General features: G+C 49.0%; 1 protein-coding gene and 1 long non-coding RNA gene across 4 annotated transcripts; one reads left to right on the top strand and one right to left on the bottom strand.

The window, feature by feature from the left end:
* Positions 1-208: 208 nt before the first annotated feature.
* Positions 209-19,925, bottom strand: Sesn2 (sestrin 2). Of its 3 annotated transcripts, none has more exons than XM_048434153.3 (10): positions 19,506-19,921; positions 11,260-11,325; positions 8,208-8,408; positions 7,683-7,865; positions 7,370-7,582; positions 6,273-6,423; positions 5,710-5,828; positions 5,078-5,268; positions 2,526-2,670; positions 209-1,957 (listed from the first exon to the last, which is right to left on the bottom strand). In XM_048434153.3, the coding sequence occupies exons 1-10, from the start codon at positions 19,593-19,595 to the stop codon at positions 1,871-1,873; spliced, it is 1,446 nt and encodes a 481-aa protein (XP_048290110.1). In that variant the 5' UTR covers positions 19,596-19,921; the 3' UTR covers positions 209-1,870. The 3 variants fall into 3 exon arrangements, with proteins under 3 accessions (XP_048290110.1, XP_048290111.1, XP_048290112.3); XM_048434154.2 differs by having other exon boundaries at positions 8,208-8,405; positions 19,506-19,920; XM_048434155.3 differs by lacking the exons at positions 209-1,957; positions 2,526-2,670 and adding an exon at positions 3,889-4,302 and having other exon boundaries at positions 19,506-19,925.
* LOC146895200 (uncharacterized) lies at positions 19,102-24,804 on the top strand. The gene is made up of 3 exons (XR_015000946.2): positions 19,102-19,307; positions 21,751-21,807; positions 22,076-24,804. It is a non-coding gene; the product is annotated as an uncharacterized LOC146895200 (long non-coding RNA).
* Positions 24,805-25,513: the final 709 nt, after the last annotated feature.

The following is a 25,513-nucleotide window of genomic DNA, read 5'->3' as shown; positions in this document are numbered from 1 at the left end:
CACACGAGGCAAACTCTACCACTGGGCCTCAGCCGCGTCCCAACTGACTTCCAATGCCAGCAATCCCCAGTCTTGCCCCTGCTGGGCACGGACACAGGCAGGACAGAGGCCATGAGGTCAAATCCATGACGCAATCACAGCTTCTGACTTATGCTAGGAGGTGAACTCTGACCTTCAGGAAACGGACAAACATCCCATTAACAAAGACTACAAAACAAACCTCAGTGAACTTTTATTTCTATTACTTAGAACTGCTCACAAGGCCAGAGACTTCTGCACTTTAACACTGGATACCTTTCCCGCCCACCCAGGGGACACTGAGAACATCATCGTGTCTCCTCTAGAACGTACCCCCATGCTGAGGCACCCTCCCCTCTTGCCCACCTTCATTGCAGGGAGGGCTTTGAAGCATGGATGGGGGTACTAGTTGCGTCCCGTGCCGGCACGGGTATGAAATGTGGCACTGGCCAGGCTCCTGTTCTGCCTGGCCCCATGGAGGAGGTGGAAATAGCAGCAGTGTGTCCTTGACTTTCTCAGCCACCTCTGGACTGCCTGAGAGGGGGCACCTACTGCTGGTGGAAGGGGAAGGAAAGTCAGAATTCACAGTTGTTTTGCTATGTAAAGTGCCTGTCAGTCCTTGGCTGCTTCTGCCAAGTAATCCATTTAAATCCAGGAGAGGGGACAGCAGGGACACTGGGGTGGGGGTGGTGTCCCTTGGAAGGCTGACTGTAAAGATCCCCAGAGATCTTGCAAGATCCCTTCAAGGTCTTGCAAGAAAAATCAGCCTGCTGTTGATGCTTTGGCCTGAGAGCCCAGAGGAAAGCGTCAGACCTTGAGAAACTTAAGCCAACCCCTTAAGTCTGCAACTGTGAGGTCCAAGAGATGCGGCCATGTGGCCAAGAGAAAGAGGACCTTGGTATCTTACTGGGCGGGTCTACGAAAGGCTCAATTTTTTTGGGCAGCTGGAGGGATCAGAAGAATGGGATCCAGCGTCTGCATGGAAGAGTCTAGAGCAGGACTGCCTCCCTCACTCTGGTTCTACAGTGAGGTCCTCCAGAGGCCAGACCCCCGCCCCCCAAGATCCAAACATAGAGTTCATCAGCATTTTACTCCTTACTCTTCAGACAGCAGAGGGACCAACATGGGCTCCAACTCTCCAGAGATAGTGTGTTCTTTGGATATGTTTGGCCCCTCTCCCGGGCCCTACACCAACAGGCATGGGAGAAAAGGGTATGAGGGCAAAGGAGACAGAAGAACTGAACCAATATCCAGACAACCAAAGTACAGGCTGCCCAACAGAACGGGGTTTGGGGGAACTGGGCGCACAGACCAGCTGTGAGGCCAACTTTCACATTGATGGGCGGAAGGCAGGTGGGAGGTAATGAAATTGGAGAATGAGGAAGGAGGGAAGGCAAGCTTCCGGGAGTGTCAGTCCCCTTGAGGTCTTTGCTCCTCTCCCACAGGGGCAGCCAGGGGCTTCCCAGGCCAGGAAGGCCCCAGCACTTGTGGTGCCTGGGGCCCAGCCTGCTGGCACATCGGTCTGAGCTTAACCCAGTTGCCTTCATCTTTTTTGAGGAGCAGGAAAGAAAAAGGGGTATGGCCCCTTGGGCTTTCCTAGGTCGTCTTCCAGCTCCAGAGGCAGAGCTGAGACCCCAAAGTCAGTGCAACGATCCTGTCCAGTCCAGTGAGGAAAGTGAAGGCGTGGCTTGCCTAGGGGGCTGCATGCCACGCCCGCACCCATCCCCAGCATTTGGTGGATGGACATGAAACGGAAAGGGGCCTGGATCTGTCTCCAGACACAGAAATCCTTGCGGAGAGGACAGTGCCCCAGGGTCAGCTGCTCCAGGTGCTGATCCTGCGTAGGAGGGAGTCAGGTCATGTAGCGGGTGATGGCACGGAGAGCATAGAGCAGGGCTGCTTGCATTCGGGCTTCGAGGAGCAGCAAGTTCACGTGAACCTGGGGCACAGAAAGAAGGAAGCTCGCTGACTACTGCCCTGCAGCCTGTCCTCCCAGTCTACCGGCTCCCTGGGCACTCGCCTCACCCACGCCTCCCATCACGATGGCCCGACCTGCGCTTGGGCTCTGTGGAATCTGGTGTGGTGACTGCTGAGGAATGCCCTGTCATGACTAGCCGCGTTATCTCACAAGTCTGAAAGAGGAGCTACCATTAACTGGCTCCAGTGTGGGATCAAATGTTTCCACACATAGTCTCATTGTGTCTTCCCGACTTTGAAATGCAGGCAGTATCTCTTCTCATCATGAAGGGGAAAAGCTCAAAGATACAAGGTCACGTGCCCAGAGTCACGCTGCTCTTATGTGAGGAGATCCAAACCTACACCTGCCAAACTGTCACTGAAGACCCCGTGGGAACAGGTCCCTGAGCACCCGATTTAAAAGAAGCCTGAAATCACAGAGGACTAGAATTTAACCAAGGACAACAGGTTCCCAATGTGACCCTCACTGGGTCCTACCCCCTGGCTCTTCTACAGGACTGGCTTGGCTGTTTTATGCCCACTGCTGTTACCTTCTCGGAGTGGCGGAAGTGCCTCCAGAAGAGGTTGTACATCCTGCGGGTTGTCTTCTCTGGGTAGCAGGCCACAGTCTTGATATAAATTTTGAGGTTCCTTTCTAGAAGCTGGTTTACCTCCCCATAATCGTAGTCATCGTATCTGATGGAAAGACCCGGACAGAATTACTCACGCTCTGCTCTCAGAGGCAGCGCGGCCCCCATCCCCACCCTACACAAGGAGGAACAGAGAGCGGCAAGAAAAGCCAGAAGGGGAAAAAAAAGGAGGGGGTGGAGGGGAGGGAAAAAAAAGCCAGAAGGTAGGAAGCAACCAGAAGCCTGGTTCCTCTTAGAAAAACAGCTGATATCATATGTCATCGGTTACCAGGCTCATAGAAGACCACTCTAAGTAACACTGACAACGAGCATGCTCTACTGAGCTCTATGCCAGTCAGGAACCTACAAACTACATTCTCTGTCATATACAATATACTGTGTTCATCAATTTCATTTTACTGCAATTCACAGACGGCATTGCTCTCAACAGCAGAGAGGGGTTTCAAATCCGGCTCTCACAGCTACACTCTCTGTCCTATAGTAAAGGACAGGAAGGTCATTGAGTATTAATCCTGGAGAGCAAGTTGAGGGGAAAAGGAGACAGTGCTAATTCCAGACCGGCCAAAAGAAGGCAATTAACTCACTCAAAATCCAAAAGCAAGTGGGCAGTGAGTCTAGAAGACACTTGTCTCTCCCCAGTCCAGCTTATGCGTGTACATGGGAAAAGACAGGAAGGGAAAAACACCCAAATACTCAAATAAGGTGACCAATCGATTGCCTGGACGATTTTGGTGGGCTTTTTGTTTTCTTATTTTTTGAGATAGGGTTTCTCTGTGTAGCCTTGGCTGTCCTAGAATTCACAATGTAGACCAGGCTAGCCTTGAACTCACAGAGATCCACCTGCCTCTGCCTCCCAAATACACCACCACCACCCAGCGATTTTGGTGGTTTTTTTTTCTATTTTTATTTTTAGAGTCCTATAGCCCAGCTGGTGAACTTATTATATAGCCAAGGATGGCTTCAAACACCTATCTGATCCTCCTGTCTTTGCCTTCCCAGTGCTGGGATTACAGATATGAGAAAAATTAAAATAGAGAAAAAGAGAGAAAGGAAAAAAAGAGGAAGGAAGGAAGAGAAGAAGGAAGGAGGAGAGGGAAAAGCCTGGAGCCAGGTGATTAGTTCACACCTGCAATCCCAGCACTGGAGACCGAACTAGCTGGACTGCTGGGAGCTCAAGGTCAACCTGGGCTATCAGTGAGACCCTACTTTAAAAATGAACAAACAAAGTTCTGTATATAGCTTAGACAAACCATTTTATTTTGGGGATTTATCTATGAGAACATGCGTGGTGAGAGCAGTCAGTGCAAACAGTATTCATAAGAGTAAAATCTGCCAACAGGGGTGGCGGCCCATGCCTGTAATCAATACCTGGGAGACCATAGAAAACAGAGGGGATAGGATGGGAGTGGGGGTATGGGATCCCAAATTTAAGTCAATGGAGACTCCTTCTTGGGGGTGGAGAGAGAGGAGGAGCAAGGGGAAAGAAAAAAGTAACAACAAAAAAGAAAAACAAACAAACAAACAAAAACTCAAACATGCAAACAGCCTAAAACAGTGAATATCACATCACTTAAAGAAAAAATTCTCCCTAAAAAAATGGTCAGTGAGCAGGCAAAATGGCTCCGTGGGTAAGGGAGCTTGCTGTCCAGACTTCGGATCCCAGTTTCATCCCTTGGCCCTACAGAGGAGGGAGAGAGCTGACTCCAGCAAGTTTTCTTCTGACCTCCACATGGATACTGTGCCACACATATGTATACACACGCATACAAATAAAATAAATGTATTTTTAATTAGAAAAGACTTCATAAGATAAAATATAGCTCAATGTACTATATTACAATGTACAGAGAAGATCACACTTAATATTTTAATAAATAACTTCCTGGCTCTTGTTCATCATTTTCATGAGCTGCATAATAGGTTATGGATGGAAACATCACTATTTTAAGTCTGCTGCTGATGCATATCTGTGCTGTCCTTATTTACTACTAAAAGAGAAGAACTATTTGGAAATTTAAACATAAGTCTAGAGCCCGGTGGTGATGGTGCATGCCTTTAATCCCAGGACTTTAATCCCAGAGGCAGGCAGATCACTGACTTCAAGACCAATTTGGTCTACAAGAGCTAGTTCCAGGACAGGCTCCAAAGCTAGAGAAACCCTATCTGGAAAAACAAAAAACAAACAAAAACAACACAAAATAAAATAAGAGTGCTTATCAAGCAGTGCACAAAACCTTAGGTTTCCATCCTATGTATGACGCGACAAAAAGCCCACGAGTTTTGTTTACAGTCTTTGAACAATGAGCATTCCTATTAGCTTTAATCCTGCACAGACATAAACCTGGCTTGAAAAATTATTATAGGCAAGAAGAAAAGAAACATTAAAAATGACAGTGTGCGCAAAGAAGATTTGTGGCGTGCACATGACCTGGACCTCGGAGACACTTACTCACCTGATGCCAAAGACACAGTGGATGTAGTTCCAGATGGCCCTGCGGAGCATGGAGGTGTCGACCCCGCTGTGCATGGCGATGGTGTTGTAGGTGAGGCTGTAGGCTACCTGAAACTTCTCATCCAGCAGCTGTCCGCCCTCAGGGTACAGCCGCTGGATCAGGGAGTAGCCGTGGTCTTCCCAGGTATAATCCTGAGGAATGAGGGAAGAGGTCAGTGAGCAAGACATGGGAGGCCCAAGGCTGGTCAGAGATCTGTCCTCTGGACCTCTAGAGTTCTCACCTTAGATTTGCATAATGTACCCTCCCTGAACCACAAATCCCATATGCTGCGAGTGCTGGATGTCCCAGGATGACCTTTCGCCTGAATTGGGATTTTTTTTTCTTTTTTGTCCAGACAGGGTTTCTCTGTAGCTTTGGAGCTTATCCTGGAACTTGCTTTTGTAGACCAGGCTGACCTTGAACTCACAGAAATCTGCCTGCCTCTGCCTCCCAAGGACTGGGATTGAAGGCTGCTCAGCTCATGGTTTTTTGAGGAAAAGATATCCAACTTTAGAACCCTTGGAAGCTCTTGCCCTTGCTTATATGCAAATCTAAAGCAATGCACTGAACAACACCAATGTGGGGAGCCTCACCTGGGCACGGAAGGTAGGGGGGGCCTGAGTCCCTCGACGAGTGAAGTCTTTATATCCAAAAGTGGGGTCTTCCACAAAGCATAGAATGTCTGGGTGTGGAGAGGGCTCCAGGATATCCGCTGAGGGCCCAATCAGAAAGAGGTGTCAGTGTGGCTGAGTCAGTCCAGAGCACAGTAGGCTCGGTATGATCAGAGAGGCCAGGGGAGATACAGTAGGGGACTACAGAGAGCCTCTCCCCACAATAAGTGGGAAGAATTTAGCTAGAGCCACTCCTGGGGAAGAGGAGACTCCTGTCCAGAACGCAGGAGGCAAGGTCCCCTATAACAGTAGTGGCGGTAGTTCTGTGGGATAGTTAAACCTGGGAAAGGCCCGGCTAAGCTTGGTCCCGTCTACCTGACATAAGCCCCAAAGGGCTAATAGACCAGGACTCAAAGGTGAGTGTGAATACAAGGCCCGTGATCAGAACCTCTTGGAAGCAGAACGCATGGTGCATGGAGGTGACTGCTCCCACCAGAAGGGTAAAGAGAGAGGCAGCCCCAGCACTGACACCTGTCATCCTGTACCTGAGGGGGTTACCAGCAGACTTTCAGACTTCTCCAGCTCGAAACGGTTCTCCATCTCCTCCTGGGAAGCGCCCTCATCCCGCAGCAGGCTCTCCTGCAGCTGCCTCATGCGCTCCATGAGAGTTTCCACATCACGGGCAGCTTCAAAACCCTGTGGGGAGACCCAGGAGACACACCTAGTCCCCTCTTCCTGGTACTCTGGAAACTTCACTCGGAGTTCCCACATCCCAGGCCTTCCTGAGTGACCAGAAAGAACGAGAGCATTTCTGAGCCAGCCATCACACTGGGCAGAGTCTAGGACCTTCCACAGGGACATTTCTAAGGCTGTATGTAGAAGAGACAAGTGTCTTCCTTCACTTGTAATTTATAAGGTTTCTGTTTTTGTTTTTTTTTTTTTGACAGAATATTCACTATGTAGTCCCTAAACTCACAGAGATCCACCTGCCTCTGCCTTCTAAATGCTAGGATTAGGCAGTTTCTGTTGTTTGGTGAGTTTTGGGTTTTGTTTTGTTTTTTCTTAAATTTATTTTTATGTGCATCTGTGCTTTGCCTGCATGCATGTCTGTGTGAGGGTGCCAGATGCATTGGAACTGGGGTATAGACAGTTGCGAGCTGCCACGTGGATGCTGGGAATTGAACCTGAATCTTCTGGAAAAACAGCCAGTGCCCTTAACCACTGACCCACCTCTCCAGCTCCTCTTATATGGTTTTTGGTGCTGTTGCTGATTGAGCTCAAGACCTCACACAGACTAGGCAAACAGCAAGCAACCACTGAGCTATACCAAAGCCCAAATTTTGTACAGTTAACTGGACAAAAAAATGTCAGACGTAGCGGTTCACTTCTCTAATCCTAGCACAGCAAGCAGATGGGGATGTGAGGGATCACCCTGAGTTTGAAGCTAGCCTGGGTCAGAGTAAGGCCCTGCTTCAAAATAGCAAAACAAAGTCAAACCCCTCCTCCAAAACCCTGAGTTTTAAAGCCAAGCAATTTTGCTGTAGCCCCTCCCTGGGAAGAGATGGAGAAGCAATGGCTTCTATTCCCAGAGCAGAGGCCGTACCATCTTTCTCCCACACTGAGACCCAGGAACCTGACTTACCCCAGAGTTGTCCAGTGGGTCCCCACTTGGGGGGCTGCCTTGCTCACTGGGGGGCGAGGGCACCTGTGAGGCAGGGCTGCCCTCTGCATCTCCTTCAGGAAGTATTCCACAGCCAAACACAAAGGAGGCCAGAGAGTGGCAGTGGGTTAGCAGGACCAGAGCTTGGATGAGTTCAGCCAGGGACCAGCTGTGTTCTCCAGTCTTCAGTAAGGCCTGGAAGGGAGGGAGAGCTAACCCACTTAGTGGCTGTCCCTGGGCTATGCCCTAGTCCAGCCCCTAGGCTTCCTCAGGATCCCAACTCCGCCTCGCACACCTGGATATGCTCCTTGGTGATGAGCCATGGCCGATGTGCCAGCAACTTGTTGATCTCACTGAGTTTGCGTAGCTTTTCAGGGGCCCGGTGGAGGCCCAGAAGCCACTCAGGGTCACCACCAGTCTGCAGGAACTCAGTCATGTGGGAGCCAATCAGGTAAGAACACTGGTGGCGGGCAGCAGCCTGGGAAGGAAATCGAGAAGCCTGAGCTACCATCTTTCTCTGCCCCTTTATGGAAAGATCCCCTTGAGATCTAAGAGACAGAGAAATCTATGTTCTAACCAGCTCTGCTACCAGCTTGCTGATCATCTGACCCCTTTGTACCTCAGTTTCCCCATCTGCAAAGCACACTTTTAAAGATGCCCCTCTTTAAAACCTAAAATTCCACGGACATCATCAGGCAAAGCTAGGCACTTCCTCGTCACCTAAAAAAAATCAACTCGGGAAAGTTTCAGCAAATGAACCTGACGCTAGACCCACTATTTGGACACCCTCGCTGCAAGCACCAGGCTCAGACGAACTTACCATGATGGCAATGTAGTGACGCCAAGAGCTGGCTAGGGGCCCATCTGTATGCAGCAGCAGATAATGCAGGCGCCAAAAACTGCTAAGGTAGTCAGGGTGGAGACCCATCACCACTGCCAGGTTGTCCACACGTCCTGAAGACATCAGCGCCTCGAGTCCCAGGTGCTGTTCGAGGCTCTCAGCTCCTTCCCGGAGAATCTGCTAGGCAAAGAGGAGAGCATGGGTTTCCTTCTGCCCCATACAGACCAACCTCTTCTTTAATATAGTCGTATTATATAGATTTAAGAGTAGGAGACTGAACACTGCCATCGCGTCCCAAAGAGGAAACTGATTAAGCGAACACTTATTAGGCACCCAATAGAACATACACGTGTCTATCGCTGCCCAAGTACTTCATATGTATCAACTCACTCAATCCTTAAAACAGCTATGAAATTAGAATTTAGTCTCCTCTATTTTTATTTTGTAATAAAATTTATTTCAATGCTGAGGATCAAACCTAGGGCATTATTCATACTAGGCAAATATCCTACCACTAAACTATGTCCCCAGACCCCTTTCCCTTCCCCCACTTTATTTTAAGTATTTCAAGACAAGGTTTCTCTGTGCAGCCAGCCCTTGCTGTCCTAGAACTTGCTCTGTAGACCAGGCTGTCCTGGAACTCAGAGATCCGCCTGCCTCTGCTTCCGGTGTGCTGGGATTAGAGGTGTGTGCTACCTCACCCCTTCTTACAGATGAAAATTTGCGGAGAAATTAAGAATGGTTGCTGGCAACTGGGGAGTGTGGCTCCGTGGTAAACTAAATGCTTAGCATGCATGAGGTCCTGAGTTCGATCCCTGGCAATAAAAAAAATGAATGTGTAGTTTCTCCTGTCTTCACAGGATTTCTCTTCTAATATGGCAGATGCAGACAGCCATGGAGGGTAGGGGGAAGAGGGCAGAATAGTTCACAGGTCCCAACTGTCTTCTCATGTAGAGCTGTTTAACCTCATGGAACTTTTTTCTTTTTTTAAATTCAGGGTCTCATGTAGTCCAGGCTGGTCTCAAACTTCTAATCCTCCTACCTCTGTCTCTCAAGTGGTAGGGTTATAGGCCTACACCGCCATGATCAGTTTATACAGAGCTAAGGCTCTAACCCAGAGCTTTGTGGATGCCAGGCAAGCGCTCTAGCATCTGCATTGAACTATACAACAGCCCCTCTTCCTCTTTTTCTTCCTTCTCTTATGTATTTATTGTAGGGCTGGGCACCAAACCCTGGGCCTTGTGCATGGTAAGCAAGTGTTCTACCACTGAGCTACATCCCCAGGCCTGACTGACTCGTTCGTCTAACAGATAGCCATCCAATTATGAATTTCCTTGAGTGTCTGAACTTGTCCTGCGAGGTGAGCGCTATTATTTTCCTCCATTAATAGATGAAGAGACCAGATGTGCTTGAAGCCACAGATCTGATAAATGACAGAAGCAGGATTCTAATCTAGATGAACTCCAAGGCCTGGTCTTTCCTTTTATTTTTAATAATAAAAAAAGAGTCATTTATATGTGAAAAAAAATCAGCTACAACAATATGTGAGGTTAAAATGCTGGGGTACAGGTGCAAATAGCACCGGTTGGCTGTTCCCTTACAGAGGGGGAAGGGAACTCAGATGCTTTATTAGCAGGCCACAAACCATTTGGCCTACAAGACAGCACAAGCTCAAGGCCAATTTAAACTACACAGTGAGTTCTAGGCAGTCCTGGCCTAGAGTAAAGCCATCTCAAAACCAGAAAAAGAGGAAACGGGCACCTCCATCCCTGTACAACAGATTCCCTGTGTGTGTATTCTGAAGGCATTCCCACGTCACCCACGCACTAGAACGCAGCTCCAGGATGGCAAGGGTTTGTCTTATTCTCTATCCCTGTTGAATGAGTAGGGGCTAGGAATGTAGCTCAGTAGTGGGTGGGATGCTCAGCACAGAAGAAAGGAAACAGGGGCTGGAGAGATGGCTCAGCGGTTAAGAGCATTGCCTGCTCTTCCAAAGGTCCTGAGTTCAATTCCCAGCAACCACATGGTGGCTCACAACCATCTGTAATGAGGTCTGGTGCCCTCTTCTGGCCTTCAAGCATACATGCAGAAAGAATATTGTATACATAACAAATAAATAAATAAAAAATAAATTAAAAAAAAAAAAAAGAAAAAAGGAAACAGCTAACCATGAGCCAGAAGCGGTGGCCCACGTCTGTAATCCCAGCATGGGGGAGGCTGAGGTAGGAAGATCTCTCACTGTGAATGAGACCAGCCAGGATACAGAGCTAAGACCTTGTCACAAGAGCAGAACAACAGCTAGGCAAAGGGTGCACCGATTCTGCAGGTGAAAGATGTTCTTGTAAAGAAAACAAGAGCAAGCTTTGCACCTTGACCTTGGTTCTGTGGTCATGTGACCAGAGTGGGCTTGCTTTCCCTTCCCCACCTGCACATTCCCCCCATGCTCTTTTTGAGACGGCTTAATTTCTCCTTATTCCTGATGGACCTAAGCTAGGGAGCCCAGGCTGGTTTCAAATCTATAGCAATCCTCCTGCCTCTGTTTTTCCAAGTCCTAGGATTACAAGCATAAAGCCACCATACCAAGTGAACCCAATGCTCCGGACACCTGAAAACAATAAACAGATGCTAATTTTAAAGTTTTTTTTTTGGTTATACAGACACTTCTATAAGTGATCATGGCTCAGAAGAGACGTGGCTATATCTCATCTTATTACATAGAAATAAGCACTAGTTTGGGAATGAGAGTTTGGCTGTGTCACTATCATTCCAACCGCCTCCCCCCCACAGGGTTTCTCTGTGTAGCTTTGGAACCTGTCCTGGAACTTACTCTGTTACCAGGCTGGCCTTGAACTTACAGAGATCTGCCTGCCTCTGCCGCCCGAGTGTCACCATCGCCTGGCTTTCAAGAGTCTTTTTTTTTTTTATGAAATTAAATAAGCCAGGAGTGGGAAAATAAAAGATCCCAATCTACCCATGTTCCACGGCCTTTCCTCTGAGGGACCAAAGACTCCTACCCCCCTTCCACACTCACCTCCTCCACAGGAATGAAGGCGCTGGGTCCTCGAGCACCTCGCCGAGCCCGGCCCTCCTGATGCTCCTGTGCAAAAACACAAGGTGGTTACTTGGCAGGGGGAGGTTACCTGGCAGACTGTAGGCCCTTAGCATCCTTCTCTACCCTGGGATGCTGCGTTTCTAAACTACCTTCTTGGGACACCCTCCATGGCGGAGCCAGGAGGGAACATTTAGACCCAGCAGCAAATGGGTGAGAAAGCAGCTAAGAGGGCACAGCACAGCCCATCTGCTCAGGAACTCAGCAAGGACCGAGCAAACCCAGCGGGGTTGAGTGGGAGGGGCCAGAGGAAGGAAAGACAGCTGTCATGTTGCCCATCGCCTGGAGGCCAAAGACATGGCTCAGTGGGTAAGGGTGCTTGCCACCAAGTGTGAAGACCTCCATTCAATCTCTGGGCACCCACAAATTAGAAAGAGACCTGCCTCCTACAAATTGTCCTCTGATCTCAAACACACACACACACACACACACACACACACACACTCACACACCCAAGCATGTTGTAATTTATGCATACACACACACACACACACACACACACACACACACACACCTTTTTTTGGCTTTTCGAGTCAGGGTTTCTCTGTGTAACAGTCATGGAACTGTCCTGGAACTTGCTTTGTAGACCAGGTTGGCCTCAAACTCACTGCTTCCCAAGTGCTGGGATTAAAGGCAGGTGCCACCACTGCCCGGCTTCACATAGGCCACAAATGGTGGCGCAGCCTTCAATACCAGCACTGAGGAGGCAAAGCCCGGAGGATCTCTGTGAGTTTAAGGTCAACTACAGAGTCAGTTCCAGGCCAGTGAGGGTTACATATCAAACAGTGTCTGAGGCTCAGGGGAAGACCCCTTTAAAATAAGAACCCTTTATATCCCAAAGCCAGTTACCACCCTACATGCCTATGAAGAAGCTTCAATTCTTCTCAAATAATCATTTTTATTTTTTGTTTTGCTTTTTCTTCAGTGCTAAGGAAGAACCGAGGCATGATGCTTGGCATGCGGGGCACATTCTACACTGAGCTGCTTCCGTCACAGCCCTCTGCAAATGGTCATTTGTTTACCCTTCTCGCCACATCTAGGCTATCACCGCTCGGAGCCTCACCAACTGTCCATGCCTGCACTACTTACTCTGCCTCATTCCATCCACCCACTGCCCAGTATCCACCCACTGCCCAGTATCCACCCACTGCCCAGTATCCACCCACTGCCCAGTATCCATCCACTACCTGGTAACCAGATTAACTTTCTGAAGTATGAATCTGTTCCAGTCCCTTAAAACCCCAACCTCCCCTTACCAAAGCCTTCCTGATAAACAGGCAGTCTGGCCACCTCCCCTTTGGAGCTCAGTAGTCTCCTAGGTCTATTGTCAGGTCTACTGTCTGTGACCACAGTTCCCAGCGTTTCTGCCTCCACAAACACTGTCTGCTAAGGGCCTCTTTTAAGTTGCTCTGCTCCCACATTGCATTTTGTGGTGAGCAGGGCAACGTCATTCATTCTGCTCTGTGAATGAAAACAGAAAGCAGAGCGGCGTAGGGGGAATCCAAGTGGGAGGTGCAGGCTGGTGGCAGCTATTCTGACTTGAGTTTATTTGAGCCGGAGCCATGTATTCAATGAAGCTGCTTCTCCTGCTCCTAGATCCGAGGACTGGGAGAACATTCTACTTATTCACTTAGTTTCTGAATGACAGCGTGGGGCTCTCCATACCAACTGATGATAATAATTGGCCCAAATAACAGTTCTGCCTTCACTACGGAGGGACTGTCCTCCAGCCCTTTCTTCTGGTAAGATCCAGGCCTAGTCCTGGTACCTCAGATGTTCAGGGACTCAAAACTGTACTCCAGCCTTTTATGTCTGAAGTGGCCAAAAGTCCCCTGAAGGAGGACCCTGGGGTCGACGATGTAACAAAAGAAAGAAGGAGCCGAAAGGCCTAGGTGTGCAGGCTGGCTGGGCTGCTAATCTGCCCTGGGGCCTGGGAGAGTTACTTAGGCTCTCTGGAGTCTGAATTATGAGGAGAGAAGGGCATGTCCCATACGCCTCCATGCAGGCCCTTCAACCCGCACTTGTCAGAGGTAGCAGCAGGCTGGTCTGGTCTGAGGGCATGCAGAAACACCACCACCCCCAAGCACTCCCTTCCAGCTCCCCTCCTCCCTCACTTGAGAAAGTGCCCAACAGCTCAGTCTGGGAGATAAGAACTGCTGACTCCACTGACTGGGCCTCCCTCACTCCGGAGGACTGGAGGGCAGTTGGCCAAACACCTGTAATACCAGCCCTGGGGAGGCCACCCTGGGCTACACAGTGAGGCGTTGCCCCCAAACAAACAAGACCACTGGGGTGTATGTGAAATATGCAGACACTAAAATTCTAAGCTAAAGAATGAAAATGAAAAGGAGAAAAGAGAAACCACAGCAGCACAGGCAGAGAAATAAGGGTGGGGAAGGGACAGGGAACCGCCTTGGGATCACCAGAGCCTCAAGTCTGAGCCAAGAGCCAGTATGGGAAGGAAACGATATCCCTGGGTCCGGGTCCTAAGCGATGGTTCTAGACCTATCGCTATTTCACGGTGTAATAAATAATAACAATGTAGAGTATGATGAAAACTTCGGAGACGAGGACCATTGCTCCTCTGTAGAGCGCTGCCACGGAGGGCGTGGAAGAGCAGCCACACACAGTCTGCACAAGGCCCTGAGTTCAAGGCTTAGCACAAAGAATAAACAAAATAGATAGCTTCCACCCACCAGTCAGCTATGTGAGCCTCAGTTTCCTCCCGGAATATCCAGATTCTCACTGGATCGTCCTAAGGATTTTTTGTTTGTTTGTTTGTTTGTGTTTGTTTTTCGAGATAGGGTTTCTCTATAACTGTGGAGCCAGTCCTGGAACTAAATCTTGTAGACCAGGCTGGCCTCGAGCCACCTGCCTCTGCCTCCTGTGTGCTGGGATCAAAGGCTTAGTCAAAAGGATTTAATGGGACTAAGTCACACAGATTTACACCTCAGCACCTCCACCAGGGAGAGCACTTAAAGAAAGTCCCCTGTCATTAACTTCATTGTTATTTCAAACAAGAGCTTCCCTGCCCCGGAGTCCATTAGAATCCCTTTGTGAAGCTTTTTTCCTCAGACCGAAACCAAAGTCCCATCTCCAGCAATCTGTAGGGAAGGTGGTGGTGGTGGGGATACACGCTGTTGACCAATCAGATCACTCTTTCAGGTACAGCGCACGGCACTGAGAGCTTCCCAGGTAAAATCAGAAAGATGTTGTTCACCTGACAATTTTTGGATGACTGGATTGCAGGAAGTGCAAAATACAGCTGCGCAAAGACAAAGTCCCAGGCAGCGTTCACATCACTGCAGTTCCCAGGGAAAAAGCAAACAAATGGTAACCAGGATGAAACCGGCTGTGAGTAATGGCAGGGTGGGAGTGTGTGTGGTACAGGACAGGGAGAACTACTGGGGGGCAGGTGACCTTGGAGGTCGGTTAGAAGGCGGCAGAGCCCGTGAAGACACCGGCAAGTCCAGAATGCAAGACGAGGGTTTGGAACCCAGGGCTCCAGTATCCAGAAAGTTCCTTTGACCTTGACATCAGGGCAAGTCTGGGGAAGCTGGAGGAGGTGGACACCACCCAATCGGCCACGGCTCCCATTCCCCGGACAGACAGGCAACAGCTATCTTGAGTAATAGCTGGAGTAGGTATTCCCTGGCTCCACTGGCGTAGGCACTGACTAACGCTTTACAGATGAGTGGTGCAAGCCACCTCTGGTCACTAAGCTCGGGAGGAAGTGCGGGAGGTAAATGTAGGTGAACACAGACCAGGTTCCTGGCGGCACGGGAGCCATTCCCCATTCTCGATAACCAAGGTTTATGAACCAGCGCCCAGAGTTCGCCAAGAATGAGAAGTTCCTCAGTTGCTCAGGGTTTTAGGAACTCACTACTCCCACCCTCAACATCTACTGAGGGGGCTCTTGCCTTGAGGGCACAAAGGGTCTGGTTTCCTGTTGTTACTCCTGTGTCTAGTACACCAGTCCAGTAGAACTTTTGGGGCTGGAGGGATAGCTTAGAGGTTAAGATCATTTGCTACTCTTACAGAGGACCCAAGTTTGGTTCCCAGCAACCACACTGGGTGGTTCCAGCCCCAGATGATCCAACTTTCCCTTCTGATCTCTGTGGGCACCTGCACATGTGTACATATCTACACATATGCACATATCCACACATACATATATTTCAAAAAAAGAAAATAACTTTTTTTTTCTTTTTTCTTTTTGGTTTTTCGAGACTGGCTTTCTCTGTCTGTAGCTTTGGAGCCTGTCCTGGAACTAGCTCTGTAGACCAGGCTGGTCTTGAAACCACAAAGATCTACCTGTCTCTGCCTCCTGAGTGCTGGGATTAAAAGGTGTGCACCACCACCACCACCTGGCTTTAGTTAACTTTTCGAGATGATATGTACCCTTGTCTGGATTGAAACTTTCAATCCCCCTGCCTCTACACCACACTAGTTATAAATTTTGTTTCATTGTTTTGGGTCAAGGCCTCACTTTGTAGCACAGGCAGGCAGGGGTGGAACACATTCTGCAGCTTTGAACTCCGGGGCAAAACTCCTAATTTAGCCTCCTAAATGAGGCCGGGATTACAGATGTGTGCCATCCTGCCTGGGGTTACTAGCTCTAGATTTCATCAGATGTGCCTAGGGGCTGCCTGCCACATTGAGGAGCCTAGGTTCAGAACATCTGATGAAATCATGATTCCAATCCAGCTTTTAAAAACAAAAAACAGGGGCCGGGCAGTGGTGGAGCACGCCTTTAATCCTAGCACCAAGGAGGCAGAGGCAGGTGAATCGCTGTGAATTAGAGGCCAGCCTGGTCTACAAGAGCTAGTTCCAGGACAGGCTCCAAAGCTACCGAGAAACCCTGTCTCAAAAAAAACAAAAAACAAAACAAAACAAAAAAAGCCCCCAGGAAAACCAGGGGTGGGGTGGGGTGGAGGTGTGGCTGTTGCTACCATTGGCTTTTTTTCTATTTCCAACTGAAGGGATCCTATGGAGGCAGGAACAATGAAGTCAGATGGCCCTCTGGGAGGGCTCACTAGGGGGTCTTTAGGCCTTTGGTAAAAGGGACTACCTGCTTCAGGGAACTTGGCCAGGCTCCTAATTCAAAGGCTTGCTAGACAGTAACTTTTGTGTTAAACTCAAGAGCTCCCATCCTATTTACATAGGATCCATATCAGTTTGAAGGCTATGGGGCTTATTTTGCATAGAGGAGTCAATTAAATGTCTAAAAATTAAGCTTCAACTACCAAGTGTCTAATGTGCCGATTGAACCCAGAAATACCTGGCATCCTCTACAAGGCCCTTTCCGCTCTACCGTAACAGCTTCTGGAAAAGGCACCAGATCCGGCTATTTAAACCCAGCACAACTGACGTCCCAAAGTGCTGTTCACCAGCCGCATTGACCGCTCTGAGTAGCCCAACCTCTGTTCTTGTTCTCTGGAGCCTGCCAGCCCCAGGACTCAGAGACACCTACTAAAACATTCTGCCAGCTGGGACAGCCCACTATATATCAGCTGAACTCAGATAGGAGCCTGGGTTTACACGTGAGCTGAAAGACAGGGAAGCAGGCCCAGCAGAGCACCAGACAGCCTGGGCTGGACCTCGGGATCAAGGACTTTACATGTTTGATCTCACTTTACTCTCAACCATCCTGAGACAAACAAAACTTATCCTCTCTTTAGAGAAAATGGACCAAAGCTCAGAGTGGTCCCCTTCCAGGTCCAGCACAATTTATATGGCGCTTCAGAGCCTCCACAGTGTCAATTAAACACTTAGTTGCGGTCCAGGAGAGGGAGGCAGGAAGGTCTATCTTAGGAGGAGCTAACTCACAATGGAGCAGGGACTAGAAGCAGTGCACAGAGGGACTCATCTGGCGAGGAAAAAAAAAAAAGCTTTTTCTGAGGAAGTGACGTTTGAGGAAGTTATTCTAGAAACCAACAGGGTTTTGAAAATATACCACCCAAGGCAAGAGTCGGACCCTCGGACTCTCAGGAGACAAGCGCATCTGAAGGCCTTGACCTTCCGGAGGGTCTGAAACAGTTGAAGTACTTGCTACTTCCCTGAATCTCGAGCACTACAGTCTGGAAGACGGGCAGCCTATCATCATATCAGGATTCTACTTAGAGCAGACACCTTTAAGGACATCTCTCTCTCTCTTTCTTTTTATATTTCTTAGGTTTTTTTCAGACAGGGTTTCTCTGTGTAGCCCTGGATGTCCTGAAACTGGCTCTGTAGACCAGGCTGGCCTACAGAGATCCGCCTGCCTCTGCCTCCTGAGTGCTGGGATTAAAGGTGTGTGCCACCATTGACCAGCAGGTCGTTTTTTCTCAAAGGAGAAGAAGTAGAAATGTTGCAAGCATTGTCAGCTTTCTCCAATACTGTAAAGTGACCTTCTTAAATTCAATGGTTGGGGGACACTGTAATCCCAACACTCAGGAAGCTGAAGTGGGAAGCCAGTCATGAAGTCAAGGCCAGATGGGACTACAGAGTGAGACCCTGTCTGAAAATGGGGAGATTGGGAGAGACTTTCTCTAAGGCACCCCATCTCCTTAGGATCTGACCCAGACCACCTGAGATCTTCCCTGCCAGCACTGTGGGAAGAGATATGTGCTGGCTCTCCCCTCTCAGGCAGCAGAGAATAGACCCAGGAAGTCCCTTGAGAGGCACTGGGGGTGGGGAGGAGATGTCTGCTAAGCCAGTCTGACAGAAGCTAGCATTTTTTAATGCAATAACATGTTCTCTGCAATAAATATGTTTCAGGCACACAGCTCAGGCTTTTGCTTGTATTTTAAATTAATTTGTTCAACAATCTTGTGGAGATACCATCAAATATCTATGCAAGAGACTGCAATCAAAGAGCTCACTTGGCCAAGATAACCCAGCAAAGAAAGTGGAGGGTGGGACCAGAATCCAGCACTCACCAGTGTTCGGCTGCTCTCAGTGACAACATTGTTCACAAAGCAGACAAACAAGAGTGACCAGAAAAGAATAGGCAGAAGCGAAGGTCAGTCATTTCTTCACCCAGATTCCTAAATATTCAAAGAAACCACCAGCCACTGGATGGAGAAGCCCCAGAAATGGCATTCCTCAGACATAAGCTGAAATATTCTTAAGAGTTACACATACGCCTTAAGATTAGCCCTCTACCCATTCCCAGCTCTGGCAATGTATCGTCCACACTCCTCTAGGCTTAGAAAATATCTTCGGTAGTGCCAAACATTCTCCAAAATCCTAGACATAACACAGGCCAAAGACTAAGGATCAAGGGAAAACAGCCTCTCTGGGCCTCAATTTTCTTATTCTGTAAAATGGGGCAACAGTACAGTTTGTATTTGCTGCCTTTGTCAGACAAAACCTGTACCCTGCATACAGTAGGCGCTCCAAAAATAATAGAAGGCCTTCATTGTCGAGGCTGCAGGGAGGAAAAGGGACTTTGTAACAGCATTATACCTCGCCTCCCTGCGAAGACTGTCTACTCTCTGAGGAGACAGCAAAACAAACTTTGAGGACGCTAGAACATTTTAATAGGGAGCAGCCTGAGACTTGTCGGGACCAAGTGTTATCCGCTGTCTCCCCCAGCTCTGGCCGCTGCCACGGAGAATCAGGCAGCCATTCAAACCCCTAAAGCACTCCGGCCAATTTCCAGATCGGGGGTGCAGGCGGGGACTGGGGAAGGGGGATTGATCTTCCTTGGCCAGTTCCAGACGGCTCACTCCCTTGGTTTCGCGATAGGTGCAAAAACCGATCCTAGAAAGAGCTCCCGGCCGCCTGCCCCCACCCAGAGGAAGGGAATCTGCGGAAGGGGGCGGGGAGGAGGAGTGGTCGGGTCTCTCCGGCCGGGATTTGCCTGGACTTGAAGACGCTCGCTCCACCAGAGCACAAACCCAGAGAGCCACGAGGAGGCGTCCCCTCTCATTGGCCAGGAGTCCGAAGGAGCCAGGGAGGGCTCCGCAGCCCCCTCCCCCCGCAGGGTGTGTAGAGGCGGGGGGAGGGGGGGTGAGGGCGAGGGGAGGGGAGGGAAAAGAGACCGGAGGCTGCAGTTGATGCAACCCTAGTCCTAGCTTACGTGCTACCAGACCCTAAGCCCGGTGGGCGCTCCAGACTTAGCTCGGGACAGCCCGAGCCTTGGCAGTGGCCCCAGAAAAGCGGTGTCGCCGGCTGCTGCTTACCTCTTGGGTCCCGGGGCCCGCGACGCCGCCCCTGGCGAACGGCAGGTAGCCCTTGATCTCCGTCCGGCACTCGGTGTCCGCAACGATCATGGTGTGCGCCAGAACCCAGCCGCGGCTCGTCCGCGCCTGGGGCACCCAAGGGGGTCTGGGGCGGTCGCTCGCCGGAGGCCGGGGCTAGGGGTCGCCAGGGAAGCTCGAGAACCCTGGGGTGTCTCTCGGGATGCGGAGAACCGGCGCTACGACGCTGGACACTCCTTTCAGTCCGGCTTGGGGAACTGCGGCCGGCCTCGGAGGCCTGGGGTTGGCCGCGGCGCAGGGCTTTTCACGGCCCGGAGTGCCTCGGAAGTCCGCAGTGGCCAGCGCTGCTCGCGAAGCCGGCGCTCCTCAGCATCCCCACCGCGGAACTGCCAGCCAGCGCTCGCCGGGCTCTGTCAGCCCGCTGCGGTCCCTGGAGGAGGGCGGGGACAAAAAAGCCCCACGGAGCAGCCAATCAGAGGCCTGTTTCCCGGGAAGGCGGGGTCGACACCTCCCTCCGGAGCCAGCCATTTCTCCAATCAGCATCAAGAAGCACCTGGGAACTCTGGGAGCTGTAGTTGGCCTCGAACAGATGCTGCAAACTTTTGCAAGAAGGTTTAGTCAGATCTCTAGCAATACCAGATGAGAGTGACAGCCCAGAGAGTCATTTGGGCTCTGTGATGAAACGGGACTTCATTGGGCTGGGCCAGACAGCCAGGTGTGAAATCCCTTCCGAGTAAGTTCTTCAGCTTTCCAGTTCCTGGAGGGACTGGTTAGGGTTGCAGAGAGCTCTAACCACATCCAGTTGCTCTAATTATAGATCAAATACCACATATTTGAAGGCCAAGAGCCACCACCCTGTCCCCTCCGGTCTTGAGAGAGCTGCACCTTTAGAAAGCACAAAGCCAAGGAAATCACCTACCTTATTTGCGGCATCTCTGGAAAAACCCTCCTTGAAAAAATACCCTTGGCAATCTCAAATTTAATCTCAATCCTATTGTTACGATTTCCCTCTTCTCCTCTGCCTGGGTGCCTTCATTCCCGTCTTCCACCCTCCCAGCGCTCCTGGAAACTTAGTAACTTAGGTATTTGTCTGGGTCCTATTCTCACTTCTCCCTCTGGCCACTCCTGTCTGACTCTGTTTTTCCTTCCACTCCCTAAGCGTGGGTGCTTCCCCAGTTTCTGTTTTTATCCCTCTTTTTTCTAGACACTCACCCTCATCACTTCTGGTATTCACCTCTCCTTTTGCGGGGAGATTGGTTCTTCCAGCCCCGCCCCCCACCAGCGCTGTAAGCTTGCTTCATCCATTCACATCCAGTAATCTCATCCTTCACTGTGTTTCTTCAGGCCTCTTTTTTTGTTTCTACTTAAGTTCTCTTTCTTCTGATCAAGAAGTCCTGGACAGGGCCAGAGCTGACTAGTCCCTTCAGATCCCCTCTGAAATAGTCTGAATTTAGGTTTATGGTACCAAAAATGATCTGACTAGGTCTAATGCCTGTCCAGCTGCTGTGGAGAAGGCAGTTTGCCCACCCCTTCTGAACTCCCCAGGCACTTGGGCTGGGTCCTTCTCTCTGCATTTTAATACCTCTCACCCTCGTATTATCATTTTCCATGTATTTGTCTTGTTTGAAAATTTTAATTATAAACTTGTAGAGGTCAGGGTCCGTATTTTGACATCTTTCCCTCCTCCATGCGCCACCAGGCATGATGTCTTTCTAGTAATAGACCCTTGGTCACTGAATGACCCTTTGGATTAAATTCTCTTCTAAACAACTCTACATCAGATTCAGCTTTCATTGTAAAAATATATACTCTCTGGGCTGGAGATGGGTCCTAGTGTTACAGGATTCAATTAGGATCCTATTCTCGTTACCATCAGACACACAAACAAAAAAATATAATGTTAATGGCCAGATTAAAAAAAATCCATTGGTATTTCATCAGCTATCAAATAAAGCTAAACCTTTAGGCTGGGCCTCAAGGCCTGCCAAGATGTTTCAATCTACTTCTTCAGTCTTATCGGTCACATCCATGATCCCTCACTTCTCACTACTCTCTGTAAGTTCTGCCCATTGAAATCATATGGGGAATTAATTCACTGCTTTCATCCTGTTTGTGGCCTAAATAAAGCCTTCTAGATGCTACATATTCTGAAAGCCTTCTTCAGCCCTGTTTGCCACACTCACTGAGCTTCGTTGCCATGTTCACAAGTCTTACCTCTTCCTTCCAGATAACGGGCCACGGTATCAGCCACTCACACAAAGTGAGGACACTTCAGGTTAAAAAGGTAAACTGATTGTCCAGGTCACGCAGCATCTTCTTTAGACTGTGTTAAGCTGGGAAAAACCTCATTTATAAGCCAGTGACCCTGTCTGTCTCTGTACCTCTCACCGAACTGGCATGTGTATTTAATACTTTTTTTCTGTGCTGGGTCTCCTCCTATATGCTAGGAAGTGCTCCGCTGGGCTATTTCTCATCCCCCGGCTAGGATATATTTTTGAATGAATATAAGTGGTTGTCTTAATAATAATAATCCTTACATTCCTATAATCTAGCACTCAGGAGGCAGAGATGGAGGATCACCAAGGGAAACCTAAGCTACCTGAGGGAATCTGCCTAAAAAGAAAAGGTTATTGACTTCCTGATTTTCAGAGATGTGACTACAGGCTGCACATACAAGGACAACGATTCTTTGGAGGAAAATCAAATCAGAAGACACTAGTAGTCTAAAGTGGATGGGGTTTTTTTTGTGGCCCAGCTTTCAAAGAATGAAAGCAGAGGGGACATAGGCCCTGAAAATTATTTGACTCTACCAGTGAGAGTCCAGGATACACCCATTATCCCATTATAACTCTCACCACAGCTTCCCTAAGCAGGCTTTATGTCCCCATTTGGCAGATGACAAAACCGAAGCTCTCAAGACGTGTGCTAGCTGAAGTCAAGTGGCTTAGTAATCGGCAGAGTGTTCAAAGGCAGGATGACTCCATAGCAGAAACTGCCACACCGGCGATGAGAGAAGGACGTGCGCATGTCTAAGAGGCAGGCAGGCACTTGTCATTGACGCCTAAAGCAGATATATTAATGAGGAGTAAGAAACATAACTGTAAAGTGGCCTATCATGGGTGTGTCAGCTCGTCTTCGTGACAGGGCCTCTGAGGACAGCTAAGACGTCACTTAAAGATGGCTAGGGCAGCTAGAATCTGAGCAGGAATAAGCAGCACGGAGGTGGGGGGAGAAGCGGTGGGCTATCTCCACGCAGAGAAATCTGCTCTTGCCCTTCCTCTCAGTAAATACTTCTGAGCATGCAATGTGCACCGTTTGCTGGGCTGGGCACTGGAAACCCAGCAGGGCAGCTACAAGCCCAGAGAGGTGTGTGTGACGCTGGGTGGATGCATTCCTCCCCTCCCCCATGCCTTAAATTTTTGGTTCAGGCTAGGTCTCCTTCTTCCTCCTGTTGCCATACTCTCTGGACTGTTGCATCAGCTGCGTTAAGGCCACTGATTGGCCAAAGCTATTTTTATTCCTCAATCATGTCACAGTCTTGAAAAACATGTCTAGATCAGATCTGAAATGTTTTTTGAGACTTCTTCAGCCTCTGATTCTCTCAGATTATGAATCTAATGGGATTCTCATCTTTGTGTGTGTGTGTGTGTGTGTGTGTGTGTGTGTGTGTGAATTAATTTTGTGGCCTCAAATTCTTGGATTACTTTATTATAATGCCCTTACATTATGACCATTCCGGGGGCTATGATTTATTACTCCTTGTGTCTTATTGTTTTCTGGCTTCAGCTCCCACTTGCAGAACGTAATTTCTTTCTCTGTGTAGCTTTGGAGCCTGTCCTGTAACTCGCTCTGTAGACCAGGCTGGCCTGGAACTCACATTAAGGCTTGCACCAATACCGTCAGGTGCAGAACACAATTTCTGCCCAGGCAAATCATGTAGGAAAGAAATCTTGCTCTAGTAGGTTTGATAAATCCAAAGGAGACACTCCATACACCCACCAAAAGCTTACTCACACATTCATTCACTTACTCATTAAGCAGGCATTGTGTGAGGTGCTGAACACGGTCCTGAGCTGACAAAACCTCAGCTGACCCTGACTTAGTCCCTCCAAGCTATCACAGACTCTCAGAAACAGAGTCAACAATCTTAAAAGCATTTTTGAGGGTCAGGCAACTGTTTTTATCTTTATTCAACAAACTGAACTTGTTCCTTTCCCAACTCTTAGAATCTGTTTTTCTTCCTTCCTTCTTTCCTTCCTTCCTTTTTTCTTTTTTTAATTTTTCGAGACAGTTTCTCTGTGTAACCTTGGCTGTCTGGAACTTGCTCTGTAGACCAGGCAGGCCTTGAACCCACAGATCCGCCTGCCTCTGAATGCTGGTGTTAAAGGCGTGCGCCACCACTGCCCGACTAGAATCTATTTTCTTATCTACAAAACCACGGAATTTAGAAAAAAGTCCTCTCTCCAGTCACTATGCAGAGAACCAGCGTTTTCTGGATGACGTCACTTCCCTCGACTGCACATTTTGGATAGAAAACTTCAAGTTTGGAATAGCTCATATTTCGTAACAAAATACGAACGCTAACCTACTCTGGGTGCTTTCGGGCAATCAGTGGAACTTTTCTAGTTTAATCATTTTTACGAACCCGCAGCGCTCCCTGCAGGCCATGTCTTGCTACAGCTCAGTCACCGTGGACTGAAAAAGATTGACAAGGCCTCTTCAAATGATTCGGTACACGCGACTGTCAGGCCCCGTGTCAAGGCTTCAAGGTCTTCAAAGGAGGCCAGATGATGGCTAAGTAAATATCGCGTAGCTTCTGAAAGAGTCTAGCAAGAATTAAGCTTTCACAAGACTTCAAGACCTAAATATATCTCCCATTGTTCTGGCCCTCTCATCACACAGGCAGAAAACCTCTGCTCAAGAGAGAAGGAATTCGTTCAAGACCCTCGGAAAGCTGTCTGCGGGGTGGAGACTAGATCTCGAGGTCCAGCCAACCGACACTTTTACAGGCTGGTTCAGAGGCAGCTTATTTCCAGAAAGAACAATCTTTTTGCTTGGTGTCCTCCTTCTCACCCGCCATTCCAACAGGCTCTAATAGGACAAGGGAGATGAAGGATGCGGTCCTAGCTCTTCAAACCCGTGTGAAATCTGGACAAGTAATTTCTTTCTGCACCTGTTTCCTTCTGTGTCAACGCTTTGATGAAAACTAACGCGTGAAAACCCTTCAACGGGGCTTCGTGCAAACGGAGTGGTCAATAAAGCAGCCGGGGTTATTATTTTATGTTGTTGTTTTCCCCAAAGTCTCCTTTGGCGAAAGCTGCATCACTGTTCTTCTTCTTCTTTTTTTTTTTCTTTGGTGCTCAGCAACAGGCTCTTCTTACGTAAATCGCGGTGGCCAATGACCAGGGAGGTGGGCAGGGTTGTGTGGCAGCCAATAGGAGCCCGCAGCGACGCTCAGGATAGGACCAGGCGGGTTTCCAGGCTGACTTAGGAAGCGAGTCTCCAAGGCTGTTGAAGGGGCCGGAAGGGTCTTTGAAATCTTCCTATCTGCCTATCAACTGGGCTCTGATTGGTGTAGAACGCAGCGCCTGCCTGTCCTCTGCCCTCCCAGAGTCGAGCTGGTAGCCGAAGGCTTGCTTTTTTTTTTCTTTTAACTTTGAGACCCGGTCTCCTGTACAGCGGGTGGGTCAGGAACTCAAAAGCTGGTCTCGACTTTGTGATCCCCCTGCCTCAGCCTCCCAAGTAGCTGAGATTACAGGTTTGTATCTCCTCCTTGGCGTTTTAAATCGCCACACATTTTTATCCATCTACGTTTAAATGCTTCGCGTGGCAGGATGGTGCACACAGCGTGTGTTCAAAGCCAGCCTGGACTGCGTAATAAGTTTGAGTAACTCAGTAAGAGCCAGTCTCAAAAACAAAAACAAAACAAAACAAAAAAATCTTAAGTAGCTGGGTTTACAGACCAGACTGCATGGACTTGGTGATTTTTT

The sequence above is a fragment of the Myodes glareolus genome, chromosome 3, assembly GCF_982192425.1.
Source record: "Myodes glareolus chromosome 3, mMyoGla1.1, whole genome shotgun sequence".
Classification (NCBI taxonomy): Eukaryota; Metazoa; Chordata; class Mammalia; order Rodentia; family Cricetidae; genus Myodes; species Myodes glareolus.
Note: the sequence above shows the minus strand (reverse complement) of the source record. Positions and strands in the feature narration are given on the sequence as shown.

Coding starts and splice junctions, on each gene's coding strand:
- Sesn2 (XM_048434153.3), bottom strand. CDS start 19,595: ATGATCGTTGCGGACACCGAGTGCCGGACGGAGATCAAGGGCTACCTG. Junction 7,866..8,207: donor GTCACTACATTGCCATCATG/GTAAGTTCGTCT, acceptor TTTCCTTCCCAG/GCTGCTGCCCGCCACCAGTG. Junction 2,671..5,077: donor CACTGTGTCTTTGGCATCAG/GTGAGTAAGTGT, acceptor TCTTTCCATCAG/ATACGATGACTACGATTATG.